This window comes from Pseudorasbora parva, chromosome 17 (genome assembly GCF_024679245.1).
Source record: "Pseudorasbora parva isolate DD20220531a chromosome 17, ASM2467924v1, whole genome shotgun sequence".
Lineage (NCBI taxonomy): Eukaryota > Metazoa > Chordata > Actinopteri > Cypriniformes > Gobionidae > Pseudorasbora > Pseudorasbora parva.
In genome coordinates this window covers 14493996-14520487 of record NC_090188.1, presented here as the reverse complement: position 1 = coordinate 14520487, position 26492 = coordinate 14493996, and the positions used below count along the sequence as shown (strand labels likewise).

The following is a 26492-nucleotide window of genomic DNA, read 5'->3' as shown; positions in this document are numbered from 1 at the left end:
CCTATATATATATATATATATATATATATATATATATATATATATATATATATATATATATATATATAAAAACATCTAAAAAAAAATGTGTGTATATATATATATATATATATATATATATATATATATATATATATATATATATATATATATATATATATCATTTTTTAGATATGAGAACTTTTCTTGCCTTGTGGTTTTCTTTTGGTCCTTTTGTCACTTATGAATGTGAATACTGGAGAATCGGCAGCAGTTGGTTAAAATAGGAAGAGGTAGTTGGTCTGGGTTAATTCATTCAAATTTCTTATCGGTTTGTAAAGTCACACATCACAGTTTTTGGGTCCAAATGATTCTACAGATCCCAAAAGAAAACGACAAATGATGCCAATATCAGTGGTGTTTTAGAATCATTAGAATTATTATAATTTTTTACAATATATTTTGCCTTCAGTTTTATTCTAATTTTATTGTACGTTTTATTATTTTTTATGTGATTTTCACTTTTATTAGTTTTTATTTTATATTTCTATATAGCTTTAATTTATTTTTAGTAATTTTACTTAAATTTAAAGAACATTTTTTAGACAACATTTAATTTTTATTTTATTTCAACCTATTTGAAAACTATTTGTTGTGTTGCTCTTCCTGAGGAAGGCCTGCGCCGAAACACGCAGAAAACATTTTTGCATGTAACCATGAAATTATAATGGCTTTTAAATGAAATCTAGCGTTTTGTTGTTGAATTGAACCCGAAACCATAGAGTGTATTCACTAAACATTTCACCAATGAAGCGCGCTCTACCATTGGATAATGTTTGATGACTTTGAATTGTTTTAATAATTATTTTGTTTTGATTTAGTTAACAGTAACAACACTGGTTAACAATATCTACACATACATGGTGCTGTAGTATTACTGAAAAATCACCACATTCATCTCATACCAAAATCTTAGTTTGCCCGACATTGATTAATCTTTTATGATTCAGGACTACTTATTGACACTACTAGTGTAAGTTTAAACAACCACATTTAAAGTTGTTTCTCATGATCTAATAAATCATTGAAACCTTCTTTACCCTCCTTATCTATATAATTATGCTAGGTTTCTAGACCAGTATAAATTGTGCCCTGCAAATAGTATTCATTTAAAAAATAAAAAATAATTCCACTCTGTTAACAATTGAGTTGGAGTGGCTAGTAAAGAGCTAACAAGTGTCCAGCATGTACTTAAATACTCTGTAAAAAGCATCCTAGGATACATCTCATGAAGTCTCTGCAAAGGGTGGACACCTTGATATGGAAATGTTCTAATTTTAACTTATTTAACATTATTAGTCACTACATAATTCCCATACTTGTGTTATTAGGATTCAATGACAGTTCTATTATTCTAAAATAATATGAAACTCATAATAAACAATGAGTAGGTGTGTCCAAACCTGACAGGTGTATATACACACTCAGACACAATCCACCAGTCCACACACACAGTTCCACATACACAGGTCCTTGCGTCACTCTTCAAAGCTCTTCTGTCAGCGCTGTTTAAGTGTATGTGCTTGTGTCAATGGTGTCCCCTTCCCCCTCTCTCACTTCATGGCTACCCGCTTACTTGAAGTTGGTTGTGGGCCACATGTCACAGTGACTCAGTCATCCTTTTCTCTATCTATTCGTCTCTCTCACCCTTTCGCTGTCCCCCAGTCATTCCCCATCTCCCCCTCTTAACATATGTGACACGTCCCTATCCACGTGCCTGTGGTTTAAAGGCTAGGATTGACAGACACTACTTCATGATGACAGCCGCTCATGGGCTGTGTGAGGAAGGAGGGGGTTCAGGGCGTGAGGGTGAGAGGGAGAGAGGGAGACAAAGAGCGAAAGAGAGGCAGAATGAGTGAATGAACGAGTGTCGCAGAGATCTCCCATGAAGCATACAGTTTACCCGTTGTTAATCTGCTGATGTGGTTTGTCAGTGAGTGTTAATTTGAATTTGCCATGACCTGTGAGCTGTCACACTCCGGCTAAAATGAACCTTTTCGTGGTTTTGCTAAGGAACAGTGTGAAATGTATTTTGACAGGAGGCATGTGCATACACACACACTTGCTTGTTTAATTTTACACATCAGCTGTGAGAGTGTATTAAGGACAAGTGTGTGTGTGTGGGTTCCACATGTTCGTATCTAAAGAACCACTTGGTGAAATGTTTTCGTGACAACATTATTAACAGCGAGTACATTGGTGTTTTTTTGTGTGTAAATTAGGCAGAATTTATGCATTTTTATTCATTAAAGATTGAACCGTCAAATCTTCTTACATGCATGAAAAGAAGGTGATGGAGGCGTTAAGAATATATAACTTCAAATTGATGAGAATAATAGACTAACTTTTTTAATATATATTTATTAATTTATATATGGTAACACTTTACAATAAGGTTTAATTTGGTAACATTAACTACATTAGTTAAAATGTATTAAGAATGAACAATACCTCTACAGCATTTAATAATCTTAATTTATTTCAACATTTTCTAATACATTATTAAAATCAAAAGTTGTATTAATGAACTGAACTAACGTAAACAAACAATATACAATTGTAGTTTAAGATTAATAAATGTTAGTTAATACATTAACTAATCTTAACAAATTAGAGCTTTTTGTTGTGCTACCATATATATATATATATATATATATATATATATATATATATATATATATATATATATATATATATATATATATATATATATATATATATCAGTTTCAAAAAATATATATAAATATAAAAAGTTTTTTTATATGGAAGGTTTGAAAAAAAATAGAAACATTTTAATGTGTAAACATAATTTTTTTTTTAAATCACGGTCGTATGCATTTATGCTCCTTGCTCATATTTTACTTCACTGGACATGCATTTATTAAACCATAATTTACTATTCCTTAATATATATAAACTGGTTCTTTTTACCTTCCGAAAATTTTGAATATTGTTTCATCTAGTAAGCCTAGCCGACTTTTGTAAGCTTTCATAGGCTGGGTTCTTAGTCAAACTCTGCCTCAAATGAGGTCCTGTTTTGTCTTTTTTCCTTTAAGATTTTTTTATAAACAATTTTCAAAAAATGTCAAAAAAAATTCTGAAAGTTTTTATTAACTGTAATGAAAATGAGTATTGTTATTTTCCCAATAATTTTTTCGTTAAAAAGGACCAAAAAGTCATTTTTTCAAGGTTCATTAAAAGACAAATACAAATGAAATGAGGTGTTCCTTCCTTCAGCACATTCACTAAAAATGAAGGACGATGAAAAGGCTTATATTAAACACAGCATTTTAGGCGGAGCAGGGAAAGACAGGTTACATTTTGCAATTTTCCTTCTCAAAGCTTGCACTTTATTACATTATATTCACATAAAATCTAAAATCAAGTAATTCTATATAAAAAACAAACAAAAGTAAACAAACTAAATATGCTACATTTCCAGTTAGTAACAAATAAAATGTCTTCTTATAAGTAAGAAAGACCACATTTTTTTATTGATACCTACACATAAATAAAAAAAGTTATCTGCACATTTTGATATGATAGATTGACTACAATATAATCAGTGTTAAACCATCAAGTGTTTTTATAAAACAAAGCAGCTCTTGCTAAAGCAAGAGGTCATGTTTATTTTGTGTGGGGAATGATCATTGTTGTATTTTAAACCCCATGTTGTGTATGTTTGTTTTTCTGTACATGCAAAGATAGGAAGTGAAAAGTTCATCCGTTCTTTCTGTTTTTGTAGAGGCCATCCTCTATTGCTCTGTTCCATGGCAATGCAGTTGCCTTTATTTGGAGAAAAAATATTGAATCGGAATAGCTCAGTCTTTAATATAATATTCATTTCTGTCGCTTACATTCCTCATATTTTTCCAATTATGATTTCATTGTTATTGAGGAACATGATATGTTAAATATTTAAACTAAACTTTTCCCCCTTCTCTGTTTTGAAAATGTCATGCCTTGGACTGGCGCATGTCTTAAAGCAGGAGAAATATGACACTAAACTGAATCGGTGAAAAATGGCTTTGTAAAATGGCAGATTTTTGGGTTTTCACTGACAAGTGTTAAATATTTTTGCTCACACTCTTTTTTTCCCCTCCAATTCATCAGCTTTGTTTGTATGTGTCAAACAATTGTTTTATTGGATGTTTGATATGACAAACAGGAATGAATTATTTTGGATATCTGTGCAGACTTTTTTTGACAGCTGTTTTTTTGGTAAAAAATTGGTCCTCCACAAATAAACCATGCTTGCTTGTATTTTTAGGACATATTCATGTTTTTTTTTTCTCAGTGTAGTCCTGCAGTGGTTATTTATTATTGATTCAAACCAGTATATATGTTTATTAATAGATATTCATTAACTACACAGGGCTAAGTTGGAAATGACACAGGGTATGGAGAAAGTTTGATATTTGTTTTGACATTTCCCTCATCTCATGCAAAACTTCAAATGCGATAAACATCGCATGAGAAAACCCAAGTAAACAGCTGCCTTAGGGTGTTGAAATGCCAAAATATGGAAATATAATTTTCATCATATTTCTGGCTGCATTAATTCACGTCTTGATCGGGCCATTAGCTGTTGAATAGTGCAGAGGGGGGGCGGATGCCTGTTCTGTGGTGGGGTGTGTGTTTGTGTAGGGGGTTGGTGGCATTTGTCAGCTCGGTTCTTCCGCTTGGAGTCCCGATTGATGGGTCATCTTTCCCTCTTGTATCCTTTCAAAAGGTTTTCCTCAGAAAAGGTCAGATACTTAAAACTATTTGCTTCACAGCATGTCACTTCCCTTTAGAGGGTCAGTAAGGGAAAAGTCAGAGAGGCACGGAACTTTTCGGTGCGACACAAGTGCGTCTTAGTGCGCGCAGACTTGTTTTAGGAGAGAACGGGAGGGGGTGGTACCAACGGTGCACTACCGTGCCTCGCCTTGTGTCGGCTGTCTCTACAGGTTACTCTCTTGTTTCAGACGTTAGCCATTAACCGTGGGGAGAATCTGAAGATTCTGACAGTGAAGGTCAACATCCCCGACTGGGTGAAGAATGATTTCTGTAGGTGGTGCGTCAACGTCAGGTCAGCACACACCCACAGTGTTCATACATGCACCACGCCTCATCTTTTTACTTTCTAGCTTGTGGTTTGGCCCAATGCCCCTGCCTGTTTTTGAGGGGCAATGGTTTGGGAACTGATTTTACGATGGCAAGTGTTAAAGCTTATCAGTAAGTTTTGATACTGCTGTAGCTCTTTCCGCTAATTTATTTATTGAATATTAACCCACTTATCTCCATATAAAATGAAAAGATCATAATGTACAGCTCAACCTAATATTTTAGTACCCAAATTTAAAAGCTTTATGGTTTTGGAAAAAAATTATTAATAGCAACATATTACATGAGCAAATGGTAACACTTTATTTCGGTAGTCCACTTTAGTTTAACTTCAGAATTACGTCAACTAACAGTCATTAGAGTATTATTTGACTGTCAGCTTAATATCTTCTAGCACTTTATTTTGATGCTCCCCAGTAGAACAGACATTCTACTGACTATCAGTAACTTTGCAACTACATGTCAATTTATTCTACTTACCCAAACCTGGCAGTCTACTAATACTCTGAGAGTTAGTTGACATGTAGTTCAAAGTTACTACAAGGTTAGAAGAATAACCCCCAATATTTTTTGAATGAACATTATTATTTGTATTTTAATTGTAATGTAACAATTTCCCTCCTTTTTTAGTTTTATTTTATTTTATTTGAAGGAGAAACATTTTATTTCATGTTTATTTAATACTTTATTTAGTGTTTAATTTATTTAAAAAAAAAACTTTTAAATTTCTACATTGAAAAGTCATTGCTGTTGAAATATTATTTTAATGAAAAAAAATTAATGAAATTTTGGCATAATGAAAAACACCTTGTTCTCAAAAAGATAATTTGTTAACAAAATTACAAATTTGATTACTTACACTTTTGATCTTAAATAGTAATTATTTATATCTACATAGTACACAATCATGTTACGCTTATTAGTGGGGTTTTTTTTTGGTGGGGGGCGGCTTGGGGGGGCTGTATGACCATGTAAACTGTCTTTCAGGATCTGCTATTTGACTTACAGATGGAGGCCACAGGGATTTGCACGGCCAGAATTGATGACGATTTTGAAGAATGCTGCTGAAGATTCCTACAAGAGACTCATTCTGCCCTTTCTCAGTCGAGGCTACAGGTTTGTTCTCACTAGAATGTGCAGCTTCTTATTTTTACACTGAACGCAAAGATGCATTGCCTCGTTTTCTTCACATCCCAGGACTAAGTTGACTACTAGTGCTGAAAAAGAGTCCATTGCCATGTTTGTTCGTAATCTGCGTCAGCGTCTTCTGATGTGTCCTGTGCGTGGGAAAGTCATCATGGGGGTGGACCCAGGGTTTCACCATGGCTGCAAACTGGCAATCCTGTCCCCTACCAGTAAGACTTGGAATAAGCTACACACACACACACACACACACACACACACACACACACACACACACACACACACACACACACACACACACACACACACACACACACACACACACACACACACACACACACACACACACACACACACACACACACACACACACACACACACACACGAATTATTTTGCAAATTAGTACAATTTAAAATAAAGGTTCTTATTTTTCTGTTCCAAACTATTTTTATTAATACATTTTTATCGCAGAATTTTTTTTTGGAAACCAAGATGCATTTTTCTCAGGATTATTTGATAAATACAAAAACATATTTTATTCTTACCAAAATAAATGTTTTTATGGTCACTTTTGATTCATTTAATGTGTACTTGGTGACTAAAAGTATTCATTTTGTGGAAACAACGGTTTTTGATTTTTTTTAAAAGAAATTATTAAGCAGCAAAAGCCGTTTAAGCATTTATAATATGAAATGTTTCTTGAGCTGCTAATCAACATACTGTACTAGAATGATTTCTGAAGAATCACGTGGCAGTACTGGAGAGTGGAGTAATGGCTAATGAAAAATCAGCTTTCCCACCAAAGGAATAAATTCTATTTAAAATGTATTCAAAGTAAAAAAGTTATTTTAAGCTACTAATATTTTACAATTGTACTGTTTTTACTGTATTTTTTAATTAAATAAATGCAAAACACCTTGGTGAGCATAAGAGACTTCTTTAAAAAAAATGGATAATTCTTCCAAACTATATACTATATGCATGTGTGTGTGTATATATATATTTAAATAAAAGAAAAAAATAATATTAGAAAAAATCTAATCTAAACTTTAATAAACAATAATATAATATTTCAGAACAATTGACAACAATATATGCGTCATCTTTTTGTCAGTTGTGAAGGTTTTTTGGGGGGGGGGTGCTTTTTAGATGCTTTTACTGTAATATTGTAATTGTTTTATTATAATTCATTCTTGTTTATTAAATTGTTGTTTACATTTTTTTTTGCCTGTCAAAAAAACTAAACCAAAAAATCTAATAATATTCTAATAGTAATGAATCCTTATGATAAATTTGAGCTGATGTTTTGAAATTTATAGTCAACCAAATAAATATTTTATAATAGTTTACTACTTTATAATAAACCAAATATAGACTAGTATTGAAATGGACCAACATAGTCACAATTAACTTTTGCCTGTTAATTGTGTAATTACTTTTAATTTAGTGCAACATAATTTGAATGTCGATGAAAAAGAGTGTCTGATTGGCAGGTGTGATGAGTGCCCATTGTGTCCTCTTGGTGCGTGGAGCTGCACGCTGTGCCCTGTGTGCCCTGCGTCCAGGCGACTGATCGGCCTGGCGGGTGTGTGTCAGGTGGCATTGCCGTATTTGCCCTCTGCCCTGCAGCAGCACCACACGCAAACCCAGCTTGACTGTGACATGTCTGTGGGTGTGTAGTCACATGACCTGCCGGGCTCTTGAGGTGTCTATTGCGATTAGACTGCCTCTCTCAGGCTGACAGAAAACGGTAGCCGTATTGTCTGAGAGGAGAACAAGGTGAAGGCAAAAAAATGGGAAACGAATGGGAGTCTACTGTACCTACATGATGATGATGATGTATTGTTAAGTTGATTTCCACATTAATTCTAGTCACATGTCCTCAGCTGTCCTGACATATCTCCTCTTTTTATTTTTACCTCAGGTCAGATCCTGCACACAGATGTGGTGTACCTCCATGGCTCTGCTAAACACAAAGAGGCAGAAAAACTGCGCCATCTTATGTTCAAACACAGGTATTGCAATCATAATGTTGACTGAGTAGTTTGTAGGCACCAAAAAGATATATGAATACATTTATATTTTTGTTCTCCAACAGCTGTCAAACCATTGTCATTGGAAATGGCAAAGCATGCAGGGAGACTGAAGCCTTCTTTACAGACCTAATTAAACAGCGCTTCTTCAACCCCCTGGATGTGTCCTACTGGTATGACATTTCCCTTTTTTTAAAACAGTGCAGCAGATGTTGTTCTTCTGAGAGTTGCTCAGCTGTTATTGACTGCATTTGTTTGAGGTCACATCAGGCTCCCCTACAGTCTTAGTGTAATTGCAGCTTGAAATTTGAACATTTTCATCGAACTGTTTAGCAAGCTACGCAGAAAAGGAGCAAAGGAAACTGTGCTGGTCTGGAATGTGTTACTCTTGCGGGTTTTAAATGGTATCTGGACCTTGTTTGACTGTCTCTAATTAAAAACAAATATTTCTCACCGCCCTTCAAACCAAACCAGTCCGACGTGTTTTCCTCCAACCCAAATAAAGACTGGATCTGGGATTGTCTCTCTCTCTCCATCTAGCTAGACTCGTGTTTGTTGACTTTTGGTTCTGACTGGAGAGCTGCCCAGAACCGCTCTGAAGTGGCCGTTTATGGCGTATACTGATGGCGGTTTTCATTACAGCTCTCCGCATCCCTCAGTGCAGCTCAGATGGGTTGCCAGGTCTGCCTCAGTAGTTCTCAGCAAAGCATGATGCCTCAAATGATGCCTTGACATCCAAGGCACTCCACAAGTGGATCTATTTCAACCTCCATTCTAAAATGAAAGTGGAAGATTTGAGATCTCCAAATTGGCAGTGCAACATCGACTGCCACGGCTGGCGTGCCAGACAGTTTGAACTCTGTTTCCTGTCCTGGCAGTCACAGCCAAGTATTTGTAGAAGCAGGGTGCGAGTTAAAATAAATAATTTAAAACTGCACGCTTAAATGTTCCATTAAGTGGAGACATGGATCTAGTAGCTGTATTTGTGTGAACTGCTTAAACAGGACATGCAGTCTCTGTTGTTGTTGTATTTTACAAGCATTTTAAAAACTCAAAGTGCTATGTATGGAATCATTTTTTTAAATGTTTTTTATCTAAAAAATATTTTTTTGTTTTCTCATTTTTTGTTAATATTTCACCGTTTTTTTGGGTTCTTTTTGAGCCTTTGAAACTCAACACACAAAAATTTCAACACACAAAAATGATTTCATAGACCACTTACACACTTACAAAGTACATAGACCTGACAGAGTTTTGTAGATTAATAAATTCAGTTTTTTCTCTTGCTCACCAAGGCTGCACTTAAAAATAGTAATTTTGTGCAAGATTATTACAATTTAAACTATTTTCTATTTGAATGTATTTTCAAATGTAATTTATTCCTGTGATGGCAAAGCTGAATTTGCTGGAGTCAGTCTTCAGTGTCACATGATCCTTCAGAAATCATTATAATATGCTGATTTGGAGCTAAATTAACTTTCTTATTATTATCAATATTAAAAATAGTGCTTTGCTGCATATTTTTGTGATTAACCGTATATATCTTTTTAGGATTCTTTTATGAATAGAACGTTTAAAAGAACAGCATTTTTACAGAAAAAATAATTGAATACCCATTCAATAATTGAATGGGTAGTTGTTGAATAAAAGTATTTCTTTCTTTCTTTAAAAAAAGTCTTACTGAAACCAAAATTTGGAATGGTACTGAAGGAATTTAAATATATATGGGAATATGTATTAGTGAATATGTAATTCCCTAACAAACACTAAAAACGATAATTAAAAAAAATAAAAAATTGTTCATTCCCTTTTAAAAGTTCATCTCCACAGGTCACTTTGTACATCATTCACTAGTCAATTAAACCGGCGGCTTCATTTGCACCGTCTGCTATCTGTCTCTCTACTTAGCTTGTTCAGAAATAAAACATCATCCGTTGCCCCCACCTACCATCCCTTGCTCCCTCCCTTCTGTCCCGACGTCCCCGCTAGCCGTCTCCTTTCCTTTCTTTTGCCTGAGTGCTCCTGAGGAATGACAGGCAGTGCCGGCAGACTGTGTGCGGTAATGAGCCTGCGGGATGAGCTGCACGGCTATCAGCGACCCGGTGCTCTTCGCTTAAACGAAGGGACACTTGCCTGTTGAGTTGGTGGGGTTGTTACTCAAGGAAAACCAGGATAAACACTGATCGCTTGACATTTTCTTCCATTTCTGTTCTTTCTATAATAAGGCCTTTTTGGTAACACTTTATTTTACAGTGTCAGTGTTAGTGTACCTAATCCTATAGTAAGTACATGTAGTTAATTATTATTACACAGTGCATAATTACACTGTTACCTGGACACTTTAAAATAAAGAGTAATCGCCTTTTTTGGTGATTTGTAATGGTTCTTAGATGTGCTTTTAAGGAAATTGTGAAAATTCTCTTTATGCAGGACTTTACTTGCATGTAAGTGTGTGGCATAATGAAGTTACTGTTAGTAATACATTAGTGTTGTTTTATTGTTTAATTTAAATTATTTTTAAGGGAAGAGTTACCATTGGTAACTTGAATGCGTCTGGCTTACAGTGTCTTTCACTTGCAGTTATTTTGCATGCCATTTTTCGCTGCTTGATACTGTAAATTTATTATCGTAATCATAAATGCGCTGGTTTGTAGCACAGCATAGTTTAACCGTTTACAGCACTGTGTTGTTTTTAGAGCTATTTACCAATAGCGGCTAATGAATCAAACAAAAAAATTGCTTATTTTTGTGTTGAAAAATGAAATAAATTAAAAATATATATTATATTATTTGTGTGATTTATGTAATACTAGCAGTGCACATAATCTTTGGCCACATTTGAATAGCCATCATTCAAACAATTCTACACACACCCTGTTCTTGCCTATTTATTTTGGCCAATTTGTTAATGCATTCACTTCTCCACATCGACTGCATTTTTTTTTTGGAGCTCACATCAGTCTCCTGTACATTCTTACATTCTTAGTGCAATTGAATCTTGAAATTTGAAAACTATACTAAGAGAGAAAATAGCAAGTGTTTCGCAGGGTATGCGCAGAAAAGGTGCAAAGGAAATGGTGCTGGTCTGGAATGTGTTATACTTTGTTTGACTGTCTCTAATTAAAAACAAATATTTCTCACTGACCTTTAAACCAAACCACATCCGCATTCAAATCAATTAGAAATATGTTAAAAGGCTTATACAATGCACACAAGGTAAAAGACTCTCTCATGACGGTTTGCCTTAATTCCTGTGCTGTACACTGAGAAGCTTACAGTATATGCATGATGGAGAGTTACCCTCTCTTTGAACTTCCACTCTGTAGTTTATGCCCCAGTTGAGTCTGCTCCAATATATTAGCTGTGAGATTTACACCATTGCTTTGAACCTCTCCCCTGGAACCCCTCTGTGGCGCCCTCCTCTGGCCCACCACTCTTTACTGCCAGGTGCTTTTATACTTCTAGACCGCTACGTTGATTTGAATTGGTTTGAATTAGGATTAAATGTACACATAATTAGCTTTGAACTTGGGAGTGTGAGATTCCTGGAATACTATCTCCCACTCCTGTGTGTTTTATCAGCATTGGTGTGTGTGCTGCATTCTCATGACTAATACATGCTCAAAGGGCCTCTAACATCCAAGATGACCCCATAAAATTTGACCTTGGCTTCTGGGAGAAACACTTGGCGCTTTGTTCATGGATTTGTTATAGTTATGTTGTACCGATTTGGGTTAAGGGTTCATTACGTATTGTGTGCCATACAGAATTGATATGTTTATAAAATGTTTATTTTAGAGAAACTGCACTCTTATTATCTGATTGGTCAATTATATATTATGAATGGTGTTTCCTTTCCAAGAAACACATTTAGAAGGTGCTGCTTTGACTCCGGTCATTGCCGCTGTTTGGCCCTGACTTTGCATCTCACCCCTAAAGGACAAAATGACATGTATCTTGCTTAACGAGGGAGCCTGTAGTGTTTCGACTGTCAGGACAGTGATCCTGATACTGAACTATGGCTACAGACTGATTGGACAGCTATGTCAGTTCTTAAGGTTGAAGACAGCGGCAGTGACCACCCTTCTCCCCTCAGGCTTGCGCTCTGCCACCAGCCGACCAGTCTCTGGTCATTAGACTCACTTTGCAGGAGAAAACAGAATTACAGGAGCTCTCTCTCCTCTATCCTTTTTCTTTTATTACACACTGTTGCTGGGATCAGTTGTTACTCATGAGTCTTAACAGGAAAGAAATGACATTGATTGACATAAATTATGAAAAGAGGCATTACAGTGTATTTCACATTACCAGGAGAATGCTTGCTGTGAAGTATGTACTGTATATAATATTTATGGGTGTATATAAGAAAATTAATATAAAAATGAAAATGTTAAATATATAAATAAGCTATGTATATGAATACCTATTTATATATTCTTTCATGGTAACACTTTACAATAAGGTTGTATTAGTTAATGCATTAGTTAACATGAACTAACCATTAAACAAGACCTCTGTTCAGCATTAGTTAATCACTTTAGTTAATAAAAATACAGCTATTTATGGTTTGTTCATGTTAGCTAACAGTGCATTAACTAATGTTCACAAATATTTTAATAATGCATTAGTAAATGTTGAAATTTACATTAACGAAGATAAATAAATGCTTTATAAGTACAGTTCATTATTAGTTCATGCTAACTAATGTAGTTAACTAATGAACCCTATTGTAAAGTCTCACCGTTTTCATTTATATATTTATGTCATATATATGCCTAGATATATATTATTAATACATGCCCTTTACAGCCGGCTTGCTCCTGGTAAAGTGAAATCACTTTTTGCTGTAAGCTCTTGGATGACTAGAATTTTGCATCAGGAAAGTTTGTCCTTTGAGGAGGATTCTGGGTAGGGTGATTAGGACAGTGAGGAATGAGGAGGAATATTTGCCAGTCACAGGCCCGCGGCTAATGGCTCACTGAGGGATAGATGTCCGCATCACAGAGGACAGTCAGAACCAGTGGCTCCATGAGCAACTGTCTTGAGCCTCCCTAATTTTGATTGACTGCTGTTAATATATTGAAATTTATGGTAATGTCTGTGCCCAGTTGGCCATGGCGGGGCTTTTATTGATGTCAATGTGCCATCTTACATTTGCTCCTAGATTTGTCTTGCCATCGAAAAGTAAAGCAGTCAGGTTTTTTAATTAGTAGTATCTTTATTCGATCTACAATACATCCAACCAGATACAATCGTTTTTGGAATATTTTCGTATTGTTTAGAAAATACGCTGACCGATTCGTAATAAAGCTAGGCCATGTATTGTAGAAACCAGTGTTCATTCAGTAGTTAGATTAATAACAATACAAATAATTCACTTTGTTTACCTAACTTGATAAATTACATAGAAATTTGTTACATAGAATGTAACTGATATGTGGTGTCATGATTTTTTAAATATTTCTAAAAAGTCTCAACAAGGCTGCATTTATTTTATCAGAAGATTGTAATATTGTAAAATGTTATTTACATTTTAAGTAACTGTTTTTTATTTTAATATATTTAAAAAATGTAATTGATTCATGTTAGGGCAAAGCTGAATTGTCAGCATCATTACTCGTCACATGATCCTTCAGAAATCATTCTAATATGCAGATTTTTTTATTAAGAAACATTATTATCCATGTTGAAAATGGCTGTGCTGCATTAATTGTAATAACAGCATTATTAGAAATAGAAATATTTTGAATTAACATGTAAATGCCTTTACTCTTTACTGTCCCTTTTCACTGCATATACTGAATCCTTAAAAATAATAAGCTTTTGAGGACTATTGTATTAGCTGTTACAATGACTAAGAACATGGGACATCCATTTATAAAAAATATAAATGATATTAAATTATATATGTAATAAAAGCTTTTAATAATAATGCATATAAGAGTTTTATACATGCTAGCTTACTATGAATACTTTTTTGCATTCAACACAAAGTTTCCAGAAGAGCACACATGAATACTGCAATGTCACTCCCAATCCGCCTAGTGCTGATTGATCCGTGGCAGCCAAGCATGAGATCAAGCAAGCAGTCCACTTGAAAGTTTTCATTGCCTTAAACTCACATGCCAAATCCCCATTTGTCAATTTCTAATCTAATGTGCTCTTGTGATGTCAGAACAACTGGAAGCAATCCCCACCAGTAAAGTTTTTAACATGCTGCACATTTCATGCCTCATTTACTTGTTTGGCTGTTTTAGGTCATAGTTTATAGCCCTTGGAGTACAGAAAAAGAAAACGCATATAACATCAAAACATAGAACCTCGGTTCTACATCTGAACTAGGCTTTCAATGAAACTGGTCTTGAAAATTAGAATATGGAAAACTCTGGAATATCCTTTTTATGTATACTTGAGTGCTTTTGAATTACTAGATCAAGTCCACAGTGTGAACCATTGCATCTCCAAAATATTCTTAGTTAAGATGAGGTTCTTAAGTTTAAGGCTTGGACTTCAACATATGTGCAAAAAAACCCTCTACTGGCTCCTGCATGCTAGGAAAACATCCAGTAATCTGGCCAACTGACACCCTCTGCCACAGTTCTTTGGGTGTTTAAAGGAGGAAGGGTCGTTGAGGGGGTGATGAACATCTGCCACCAGTTTGACGTGAGTGACTGTGAGGTTTTGCTCTTTTCAGACTTGTGTGGTGGTGGCAGCTTGAATGTGCTGTTAACTGCACCTCCACGCTGACTAGGCACTTCCTACCCCCTAGCACAGAGCCTGAGACTGACGGCCTTTGACACCTGCCATTTTAGCCCTTTTCTAGGCAAAAAATGTCATAGTGTTTAAACTTGGCATCGGCCTGATATCTCATAGTTGATGTTTTTTTCTCTTTTGGGAATCCTTTGGGTCTGCTGGTTACGACATTTTTTTTTGTTTCCATAGGAGTGCCGTTTTTTTTTTCAACTTACGTGAAAGACAAAAGACAGGCTTTGGTAAATTTTGCACATTTGATGTTGATGTGTTGAGATTATTTGTATTTATTTATTTATTTTCTAAATAGTATATTGCTAATAATCTAATTCTACTGTGCGTAGAATAGAAATATTCTACTCACATAGAATATTCTACTCATTGAATAGTGAATAGTGTACATTAAAATAAATGTTATAGTAATATACACAAAATATTCAAAAGTGTGGGGTCAGTAAGTGTTTTTTAAAACAAATTCATATTTGTATTCAGCAAGGATGCATTAAATGTATCAGAAGTGACACTAAAGACATTTATAATATTTAAAAAAAAATGTATTTCAAATAAATGCTTTTTTTTTTTTTTTTTTACTTTTTAAAACATTTTGTTCATCAATGAATTAAAAAAAAACACCACAGTTTCCACAAAAAATTAAGCAGCACAACTTTTGTTTTCAACATTGCTGTTAGGAAATATTTCTTGATATTTTATATTTTTTCACCCTGCAGACTGATCTGATGAATGCTTTTAATTAGAACATGTGTTTAGGGGGCAAGTATCAAAGTATGTATCCATCTCTTGGTGTCACCCGGTGGTCATGGACATTGGGAGGAGGAGATGGACCAGCCTGGAGGATGATGACAAACACTGAGAATACCACAATTACTTACAGTTAGAGGGGGCTCGGCCATGACTTTGCCCTGAGACTCTCATAGAGACATGATAGTCCCCAAAGTGTGGGTGTATTGGGTGTGAGTAAGTGAGTGACTGTCAGACCTCAAGGGTCATCAAGTCATCTGCAACACTTGCAGGCAGGTTTTGTCTTTGTTCTTGTGTCTTGGTGTCCACTTGAGCTGGGCCGAGTACTCACAGCCTTTTTCTGCCTGCCCTTTAACAAGTTCAACTGTGCCCTTGAAGAGAAGTAGTTGGTCGATGTGATGCATATCCATGTCAGAATTGTTTAGGGCTTGTACCCATTAACCCTTGCAGGCCTTCTGATTTATTCAGACATGACAGGCTCATATCTTTCTCAGTATCCAATACCTGCTCTTCTTTTCTGTCCATTTCTGTCTTTTAGTACTGCTGTCATGTCATTATGGTGGAAAAATTATGCACACTGAAGGACTACTACTTAAGAAATAATTTATTTAGTTTAATTTTAGGGGGAAAAAAGAACAACATGCATAAAAAATACGTGATATACAATAAATGTACTAGTCAACTATTTGTGCACATCCCTAGTCAAAAGGAAATACTGTGTAATAATAACAATAACAACAATAATGTTAATAATAATAATAATTATTATATATAATGATATTAAAGATGCAAAATGTGATTCTCTACAGAATTTTTTTTTTGTTATGCTTGTTGAAAGTCACCTGATAGCAAACATATGCTAAGCCAGGGGTCCCAAAACTCGGGACCCCTGGCTTGTCCTGCAGTGTTTAGCTCCAACCCCAATCAAACACACCTGAAACAGCTAATCACTGCCTTTATAGGACCTAGTAAGACATTGGGTGTGTCTCAATCAGCTCCCTTGTTCAGCAGTCAGGGCACTGATCAGGGAGTCAGCCCATTGACTTATGTCCTGACCTATTGAGCTGATTGAGACGCACACATTAATTAGCTGGTTCAGGTGTGTTTGATTGGGGTTGACGCTAAACTCTGCAGGACAGCGGCCCTCCAGGACCGAGTCTGAGGACCCCTGTGCTAAGCAGTCTAAATGTATTTTTATAAATATATATCTTCTTTGGAAGGCATAGGACCATAACATTTGTTTCAACATTCCATTTGGTCCTGTATGTGTTCCCTGTCAGTAAACGCGTGTTTGTATATTACTGCGCAGCCTGTGCTTGCACACGTCATACTCTATCAGCTCGTTCACGTACGCTGTGCAGACAGTGCGAGAATGTCAGTCATATAGTTGTTTATGTTCGTTATTGTAGTACTGTTACTCACTGTACTGCAAAGCTTTCCCACTGATGAATGACACATGATGCGGTCTGTGCGCGTTCATGTGTTTTGGAGGAGGCGTGGATTTTGACGGCGATATGCAGGGAGGGTGGGATCAAGGCTAGCAGGCTGAAGTTAGCATTTCCCAGATCACCTATTGCACCTTTAATGTTGTTGTTGTATTTATTTTATTACAAATTATATAATATACACTGTTTTGCCAAAAGTCTTAGGACACCTGCCATTACATGTACATGAACTTTAATGACATCCCATTCTTAATCTATACTAGGGTTTAATTTGGAGTTGGCCCACCCTTTGCAGCTATAACACTTTTAACTCTTATGGGAAGGCTTTCCACAAGGTTTATGAGTGTTTTTACTATTCTTCTAGAAGTGCATTTGTGAGGTTAGGCACTTATGTTGGATGAGAAGGTATGGCTCTCAGTCTCTGCTCTAATTCCTCCCAAAGGTGTTCTGTCAGGTTGAGATCAGGACTCTGAGTTTAGTGTGGAGGAACTTGACTGGCCTGTACATTTATCCATGTCTTTATGGACCTTGCATTGTGCACTAATGTGCAGTCATTTTGGAACAGGAAGGGGCCATCCCCAAACTGTTCTCACAATGTTGGGAGCATGAAATTGTCCAAAATGTCTTGGTATTTTGAAGCATTGAGTTCCTTTCACAAGAACTAAGGGGCCAATCCCAACCCCTGAAAGCTTTACACTTGGCACAATGCAGCCAGAAAAGTACCTCCTCATGGCAATCGCCAAACCCAGACTCGTTCATCGAGGCTGTCACTCCAGAGAACACGTTTTTACAGCTCTAGAGTGCAGTGGCAGCGTGCTTTACACCACTACATCCGACGCTATGCATTGCACATGGTGATGTAAGCATTGGATGGAGTTTTTTGACCATAGAAAGCCATTCCATGAAGCTCTCTATGCACTGTTCTTGAGCTAATCTGAAGGCCACACAAAGATCTGTTGCTTTTGACTCTGCAGAAAGTTGGCGACTTCTGCGCACTGTGTGCCTCAGCATGCGCTGCCCCTGCTCTGTGAATTATATTGTTTAAAAGGTCATAATCTTATCCTTTCCTTTCCTTTTTTTTTTTTTTTTTTTACTTATGGGGTGTCCGTTTTATAATGCTATGTGAATGTTTACATCTCTTGGCCATGCATTGTCTCTGTGTACGTGATTACTATGTCTGAAAGAGACACTGGGATAACGTGCCATCCTTTAATTTGATGAATAACAAAGTTTTGTTTATTTGGTTTATTTATCATATTTAAATGTGTAATTTTTATATTAATATGAGTTTTATTCAAATGCTTATCAGGGTTGGCATGTGCTGCTTTCTTAATTTGTTAATAATCTTTCTAATAACCTGCTCCACCATGACCCCTGTGTCATACGCCAAGGCTCGTTAGTACTGTCATCACAGCGATCTGTCAGCTATGAGAGGGAGAGTGAGGAGGGGAAAGGATCTGGGAAAATGAGGACACCAGTCAAACTGGTGGTCCATGTCACAAAGCCTCTGCATCCTGTCATGAGTATGATGACACTAATTGGCAAAGTTACCCAAAGAGCCCTTAGACACCAATAGAGTGGAAGCAAATGTAATGGAGGCTGCATTGGTGATCTGCCCTAATTTGTATGGTCATTCTGTAACAGTGGTGATAATCATGTGCGAAGGACATTTATCCTCGCTGATGTTTTCAGAGAGAGGTCAGTTTTATTATATGTAGTAAAGGAAGCGGTGTGATTTTGAAAGGTTTTAGAAAAGAAAAACATGTATCACTTGCACAAAAACATAATAGTCATGCGTGTAAAACATCTTTTTTAGATTTCTTTGGTAATTGTATTTAATAATTAACTGAATTATTAATGTATGATGATGATGATCATTATTATAAAACTAGCAATCTTTAATCTTTTACAGCTGGACTTTTCAACAAAAATGTAGGAGCGACAAGCACATTTACCGTTGAGTCCTCTAGATGGCAGTATTTACCCATATTTTCTGATTTTCCTTGCCCTGTTAGATTACTAGAACATTTTATTGCACACATTAATGGTTTACAACTCTTAATATGTGAGTCATTGGTATTAAGCAGTGTATTAGTGGTTATATTGTTACATATAAGTGTGCTCTTTCACCATTCAACCTACCTGGTTATAGTTTATGACCTATCTTTCACCTTTAAACCTATGTGGTTCTCCCTTCAGTGGAAATATATTTGTAATTAGTATACTATAACTCACTTTGAATGGCAAGCAAAACAATACAAATGCTACTGAAAATGTGTTGAGAGTGAATCTAGTTGACACCCAAGTGAGAATCTCCAAACCAGTTATTCACAACAAGGTGCGCCCAAGGGAGTACTTGAAAAAATGTCAATGCTTTGCAAAATATTTGGCCTTTCAGATGATTTAAATAACTGTTAGTAATTAATATCATGTTTGCAGTTCTCTTTTAAGGGAATAAGGATTCCTCAAAATATGGATGTACAGATTGTAGGTTTATATCATTGTAACAGAGCGTACTGTATGTGTGTGACATTACAGGAGACATAAACAATTCTAACCTTCTGAATCCAGGGGGAAAAAAATGTCATTAATTTTTTTTATAAACGTGACAAAAAATCTTCGGTTCCTGGTGTATTAACTACAAGCTTTCTATGGAAATGTATTTAAATGAACTCTTTGGTCTGATCCCTCCTAGACGTACTGAGGGAGCTTCATAAGTTCACTAGGGTCTTTGTGAGGTTACCTCTCTGATTTCTTGGAAGCCAGCTTTACTCGTCTTTGTTGTTTCAGCATAACAGATGAAGCAGGAGCGTCTATCTACAGTGTGAGTCCTGAGGCTGTTAAAGAGATGCCTGACATGGATCCCAACCTAAGGAGTGCAGGTAATTTACATATTCCTCCTTTTCTACACACTCAAAGCTAGTGATTGACTTTTTATGTCAGATATAATAGCAGATATATACATAATGGAATTTAAAGATGACGAATGAGACCTACACAAAATCTGAAATCAAATAAACACTTTGTTTGTCTATAGCAATTACTTAAAAATCTTTACAAACACTAAAAATGGGTTGAAATGTTTATCAACCTTTGACAAGGCTATTGACAGATTTTGTAATTGAGATAAGGATTTAACATTTTCTGTATTATTTGTCGAGTATGTTAGTGCTTATAAAATGAAGTAAATGCAGTATTATTAAAAATATATAAAAAAGTAAAGCCTATATATTATACATTTAAAAACGAACACAATTTACACAATATACACAATTCAAACTAATTAAAGAATCCTAATATTTTGACACTGTCTCTTGTTTAGTGTTTTAAGTTATTTACATTTAATGTCAAATATGCTTTTATATAAATAAGGCTTTGTTGTAGTTTTGCAAACATACAAACTTGTACATTGAATGTCAAAGCTGGCAGTGGCAAAGCTGGCACTGGCAGAATGTCTGGTCTTTTATACTAACGCTGAATGAAAGATTTCTCTCTGAAAGATGGAATTGTTTATTCTCCAGTTCCAAAGCCCAAGTCGCCAGTCACAGTCAACCCACCTTACCTGTCAGTCCAACTCAGCTCCCACTCAACCAGACCTTTACATGTCATTTCAGTCAACCGTGTCTCCTTAGTCTGAAACAGGCTCCCCGTCTCCTTTAGGCCACATTCATATCTCCAGTTATCGTTACATAGACTTCAGAAGACGTAACAACAGTCTTTCACATTCTATCAAACCATCTAGTCTATATCTGTATAAGTATATCTGTCTTACCCATTAGATATGTTTTGTGTGAAACAGAACTTTCTGTAAAAAGGGTTGCCTGTGTTAAGACCACACAAGTACCCTCTACTCTTCCAAAAATAAAAAAGCAAGGCGAAAAGTTTGGAAATATTTCAGATGTTCTCAAAAACAGGGTCTGAGAATTATACCAGACTTCCTCTATAAAAGCAGTAAATCAGTATAGGTTTAATCATACATTTTCCTCTGTTCAAATTCAAGTGCAAACTAGGGAGCTATATTTATCGCTTTTATGAAAGGCGTAAGAAATTGAACCATCCTATGTGGGATGTGTGTAAATGTGTGCAGTGTTTTGTGTTTCACGCATTGAACAATGCTACATCACTAGCACATATACATACTGTATTTATGAAACAAAATACTTATATTTCGAATAAATTATGTTTCTGCTTACCTTCTATTCATCAAAGAATCCTAAAATAATTAATGGTTCTTCAAAAATATTGAGCAGCACAATTTTTATAATAACAAGAAAGATTTATGCAGGGTACACTGCGTGATTTTCAGAGTCGTTCGAATTGCTGTTCTTCTGACACTGCACGACTGTCTGGGGTACCATTTATTGGCAGTTGTGTGCACAGTGCACGATGGATCAGTGACAGGATTTCAGAAGATTTTAGAAGACAACATTTCTACAAGAAACACCAACAAATAAGATACATAACATAAGATCCCAAGTGAAACAGGAGTTTTTGTGTGAGATTGGATTTCTTCCTGTTAAAATGATAGTCCAGAAGAAGCTTGCGATCCAATTTATAGGTGTGATTGATTTGCAGGAAAAACAAATACTAAGGAGAGCATGGTTGCTTGCAGAAGCCATGTTTGCTTGTTTTGTTAAAGGTCTATGACTCCTCTTCCTGAACTTTCTCTCGCCCTGTATGTTCCTCTCTCATTGGCTGTAGGTCGTCACCAATGTAATTTTTTCCCTCTGCCAAAACACATTTCACAATGCAGGACTCTTGAGTCATAAATATTTTATGGGCATCAGTGACATGCCCAGTGCATCTCTCCGTTTGCAACTTATAACACAGGTTCTGATAACACACTACGTGATTGTCACTTATGTGAACGAGCACTGATTGGCCTCTGATTTCAGGCATTCATATTAGCAGACTGCACGTATGGCCATATCTTTAGAAAATGCTAAGGAATTAAAAGTAGCATTGTGTGTTGGAGAGTGTTGTGATATAAACTACAGCAGTGCTCAGTGCATCAAATCATTAATGGGTTAGTTCACCCAAAAATGAAATTTCTTTCATTAATGGCTTACCTCAATGTCGTTCCACACCCGTAAGATATCTGTTCATCCTCAGAACACAGTTTAAGGTATTTTGGATTTAGACAGAGGCCTTTCTGTCCTTTGAATGTAAGTGTATGCCCACTTGCTGTCCACGTCCAAAAGGTGTCTTAAAGGTGTCATTTGATTCTTTAGTTGAGGAACACGGAAGAGAAGACAATGCTGAATAAAGTCATATTTTTTTGTTATTTTTGGACCAAAATGTATTGCCGATGCTTCAAAAGAGTCTAACTAACCAACTGATGCCACATATGGACTACTTTGATGATGTTTTCATTACCTACTGGACATGGACAGCAAGTGGGCATACACTTACATTCAAAGCACAGAAAGGCCTCGGACTAAATCTAAAATATCTTAAACTGTGTTCTGAGGATGAACAGAGGTCTTACGGGTGTGGAACGAGTCATTAATGAAAGAAATTTCATTTTTGGTTGAACTAACCCTTTAACCATTAACGATTGATCAATCCACAGATTAAACTCTCTTGTACTCATAGTATGAGAGAGTTTTTTGGTAGTTTCATCCTGACAAAGTTATCATTTTCACGTCCTGTGCCACATGTTTAAATAGCAAATGCATTTGCACCCATTTGTGAGCCCACGGGCATGCTGGTCTGAAAACAAGCTGGGTTCAGGTGCATTGTTGGTGCGTTGCTATTTTGGAGCAACTGAAATGGACTGTGCCACTGACCAACAAGAACTTGGTCTAAAGTCAATGCCGCAGTATTTTTGTGTTATTTAAAGGGCCACGTTAGTAATATGCGCCTATAAGCAGGTGCACAAAGCGCGTACACAAGAATTACAATGTAAAATATTATTATTGTGTACAAAGATGCCTACATGTCATATAATGGATAGCCATTGCTTGTATCAGAATTACCTATTTGCAGTAATGAAATTGGCTACTTATTTAACCAATCGTGGCAATGCAAGGCACATGTATTTAAACTGACTCATCGTCAGGTAGAGGGTGTCTATATTCCACCATGTATATAGCAATCCGCCATGGTGCAAGCGCAGCTGGCTTTTAAAGAAAATGGGAGATAAGACTCTGATTGGTTTTTTTGCACATTATGCCCAAAACACACCCGTTACTCATCAGGAGAATAGGGAACCCCCTTTTAGACCACTGACCCTTTTTCCCATTGTTAAAGTAGAAAAAGTGGATTCAGACATGCCCTAAGTGCACTTGTGCCGTGCGCCTTAGCCAAAATAGGGCCCCTGAAGTTAAAAATATCTGAACTTTTGTTGTGTGACTCATGAGGCCTAATCCTGGTTTAAAGGTTGAAATTGGATAAGATTTGCATATTTAATGATCTTCAGCTCCCCTGTCAGTTCACATGAGGGAGGGATTGTTTTGAAAGCGGCAACCAGAATATTATCTCAATCACAGGACTCGTAAACGTCTTTATCAAACAAACACAATGATTTATTTCTCATCCACCCGCGATTGATTGAAATATTATTTGTGTATTACTTGGCCTGCCCCATCGGTGGATATAAGCACAAACCAAACACACACATGCACACACGTTTTGTTTTTGTGAAATGTGGGGAAATTCAATAGATGTAATGGTTTTTATACTGTACAAACCGTATTTTCTATCCCCTTACACTGCCCCCGCCCCAAAACCTACCCATCACAGGAACATTCTGCATTTTTACTTTCTCAAAAAACCTCATCCTGTATGATTTATAAGCATTTTGAAAAGTGGAGACATGGGTAATGTCCTCATATTTCACCCTCTCCTTGTAATACCTGTCATACCCATGTCATTATACACATTTGTGTCCTGATATTTTACAAAAACATGCCCCCACACACACACACACACACACACACACACACTTGCGCACCCACCCGCCCGCCCTGCAAATATCAATTCAACAATGCAGATTAAGAAATGAATATTATTTCACTATTTGAGATTTACCAGCCTGCTGACGGGCTTACAATTTTGGTCTGTTTGGAAAACACAAAGCCCTGGGACGTTGGGCTTTGCAAGCCCTGGCCCATACATGTCCGAGTCTGTCCGAATCGCAATGAACCAACAAATAAAGTATTCTTCAGCCTGTGACAGCGTGCTAAGGTATATTCTGTTAGGCACGTACATATAATCAAAACGATCTGTAACAATGCAATACTTTCACATATAAAAACAACTTTTTTTATTCACATAAATGTGTTTCACCATTCCTGTCGGATATAGACGGGAAACGGAATTGTGTTTTAATCTCAATATGTCTGCAAATCCAGCTCGACCTGAGACTTGTTTACAAACGATTCTGCAGTGAAATGAAGCGAATGTCTTCCCCAAGTGAGCTGGAACTTCATTAAAAATGAATGAAAAAATGAAAAATGTCAACCACACATTCCTAATATTAGGATCGGAAGAAAGCTTGCGACTGCAAGAAATGCAGCGACTGTGTTCTTCCACAACCAGGAATAGTGAAATATCTTGCTATCTTATTTGGCATGTTTATTGCTGCTGGCTAGCGCGATCCGAACAGCTCCATGAGTTGGTGGATGGGGCTACTGAATTAGACTTGCTTATTATTCTGTAGAGGCAGTGTTTCGCCACATGATGACTTCAGGATGAGGCACATTCTGAAATCGACTGTTTGCTGGGCCCTGTGTCTATAAAAGCTTTTCTTTGACTAACAAGAAAGTTTTCAACTCTGAAACTTACAGGATATTCTTATATTACCATGGCCTTTTATATATCAAAAGCTCAAGGGAAAGTTGATTTCTCAATTCATGATCCCTTTAATCTAAGCCCTGTCTGTGAAACCGGGCCTAAAATGATTACAAACATTATAAAAATAAATTCAAACAACAATCAAGTCATCCATCATACAGCAAATCACATTTCTCAGGCCTAATCAAACGCCAAAGGACAGATTATTAGTAAGTGTTTAGATCACTTTTGAAAGTGACCATAATTGATGAGGATTTTATAGATAAGGGCAGTTCATTCCAAAGTGCAGGAGCTGCAACAGCAAGAACCCGATCTCCTCTACGACAGTTAAACACGTCATCTGTGAGGAACACAAGAGTCTTTGAGATTGGTTGGATGATTAATGTATAATTTGTATATACTTTGGAGCCCGATCATGCAGTGCTTTGTAAACAAACTTTAACACCTTGTATTAACACCAAAATATATAGGATCATGTTGCTGCATGTCGCTGGCGACGTGAATGGGTTTTAGTGTTCTTATAAACACCATGCCATAATTGAGAAAATGTTGGCATTTATACGTCAATGAATTTGTGTTTTTCTCTGATTTCTCATTATATGACTCTTCCCTACCTACATGGTCATACCTGCAGCAGGAGTTCGTATCTTGATTGAGGACAATTGTGTCCAGAGGTGCTTGGCTTTCGATAAAGATCAAGGTGTATGTGCTCGCTGAAGTGGGTGACTGTTGAAGGAGGTTTTGAGGTGGCTTGCTGGAGCGTGATTGCCAAGCCTCACTCGCTGCGTCTCCACGTTGAACTCTGTGGGAAATTGCTGCCTGTAATAATATTTGGAAAGGGATGGAGTTTCAGCCCAGGCCTTGTACAGCGCACACAAAAGCACTTCTCTCCACTCTCTGTAATGTGGAGGTTGTGCTTGGGCAGAAAACCAGGCAATGTCTCACATTCTGTCCTGTGTTTTCTCTGAGTCGCTCTCTTTTTCGTCCTCGTCCTCTGACTCTCGCACACATGGTCGAGTAAAGATGAAAATCTGACTTTCATTTGCTGACCTTCAACAAGACTAGATAAAGCTAATGGAACAAGTTTGCCAAACTGCTTATGTTCATTTCATTTTATAATATTGTGTTTGGCTGGTCACATTTCCTGGGATAAGTTAGATTCAAGTTTTTCTGAATTGGTTTTTATTTGACTTTAAATGTGTTCTTATTTGACCAGACCTCTCTTAGTTGGCCCATGTCTTATGCTGTGTATGACAATTTACCAGGAAAAGGGGATTTATGTGTGAGTTTATCTGTTAGTAGGCCTCTCTCTTTTCTTTTTCTTTCCCTTTTAGTTCTTTCTCATTCTTTTTCTCTCTGTCCCAGACAGATGTGATGGCATATTCATCTGTAGCTAGCTAGATAGGATTTGTTCACATT

At 36.3% G+C, this 26492-nt stretch overlaps 1 protein-coding gene across 3 annotated transcripts in view; it reads left to right on the top strand.

Annotated features, from left to right (window-relative positions):
• Positions 1 to 26492, top strand: part of srbd1 (S1 RNA binding domain 1) — a 62972-nt gene that overhangs the window by 7121 nt on the left and 29359 nt on the right. For all 3 annotated transcript variants that reach the window (XR_010898750.1, XM_067421930.1, XM_067421931.1), the window contains exons 10-15: positions 5007 to 5110; positions 6154 to 6261; positions 6343 to 6500; positions 8214 to 8304; positions 8388 to 8495; positions 20067 to 20158. Coding sequence is in view for 2 of the 3 variants with exons in the window: in XM_067421930.1 (XP_067278031.1) it covers positions 5007 to 5110; positions 6154 to 6261; positions 6343 to 6500; positions 8214 to 8304; positions 8388 to 8495; positions 20067 to 20158 (661 nt within the window). In the remaining variant the exon portion in view is untranslated. The remainder of the gene's footprint in view (positions 1 to 5006; positions 5111 to 6153; positions 6262 to 6342; positions 6501 to 8213; positions 8305 to 8387; positions 8496 to 20066; positions 20159 to 26492) is intronic.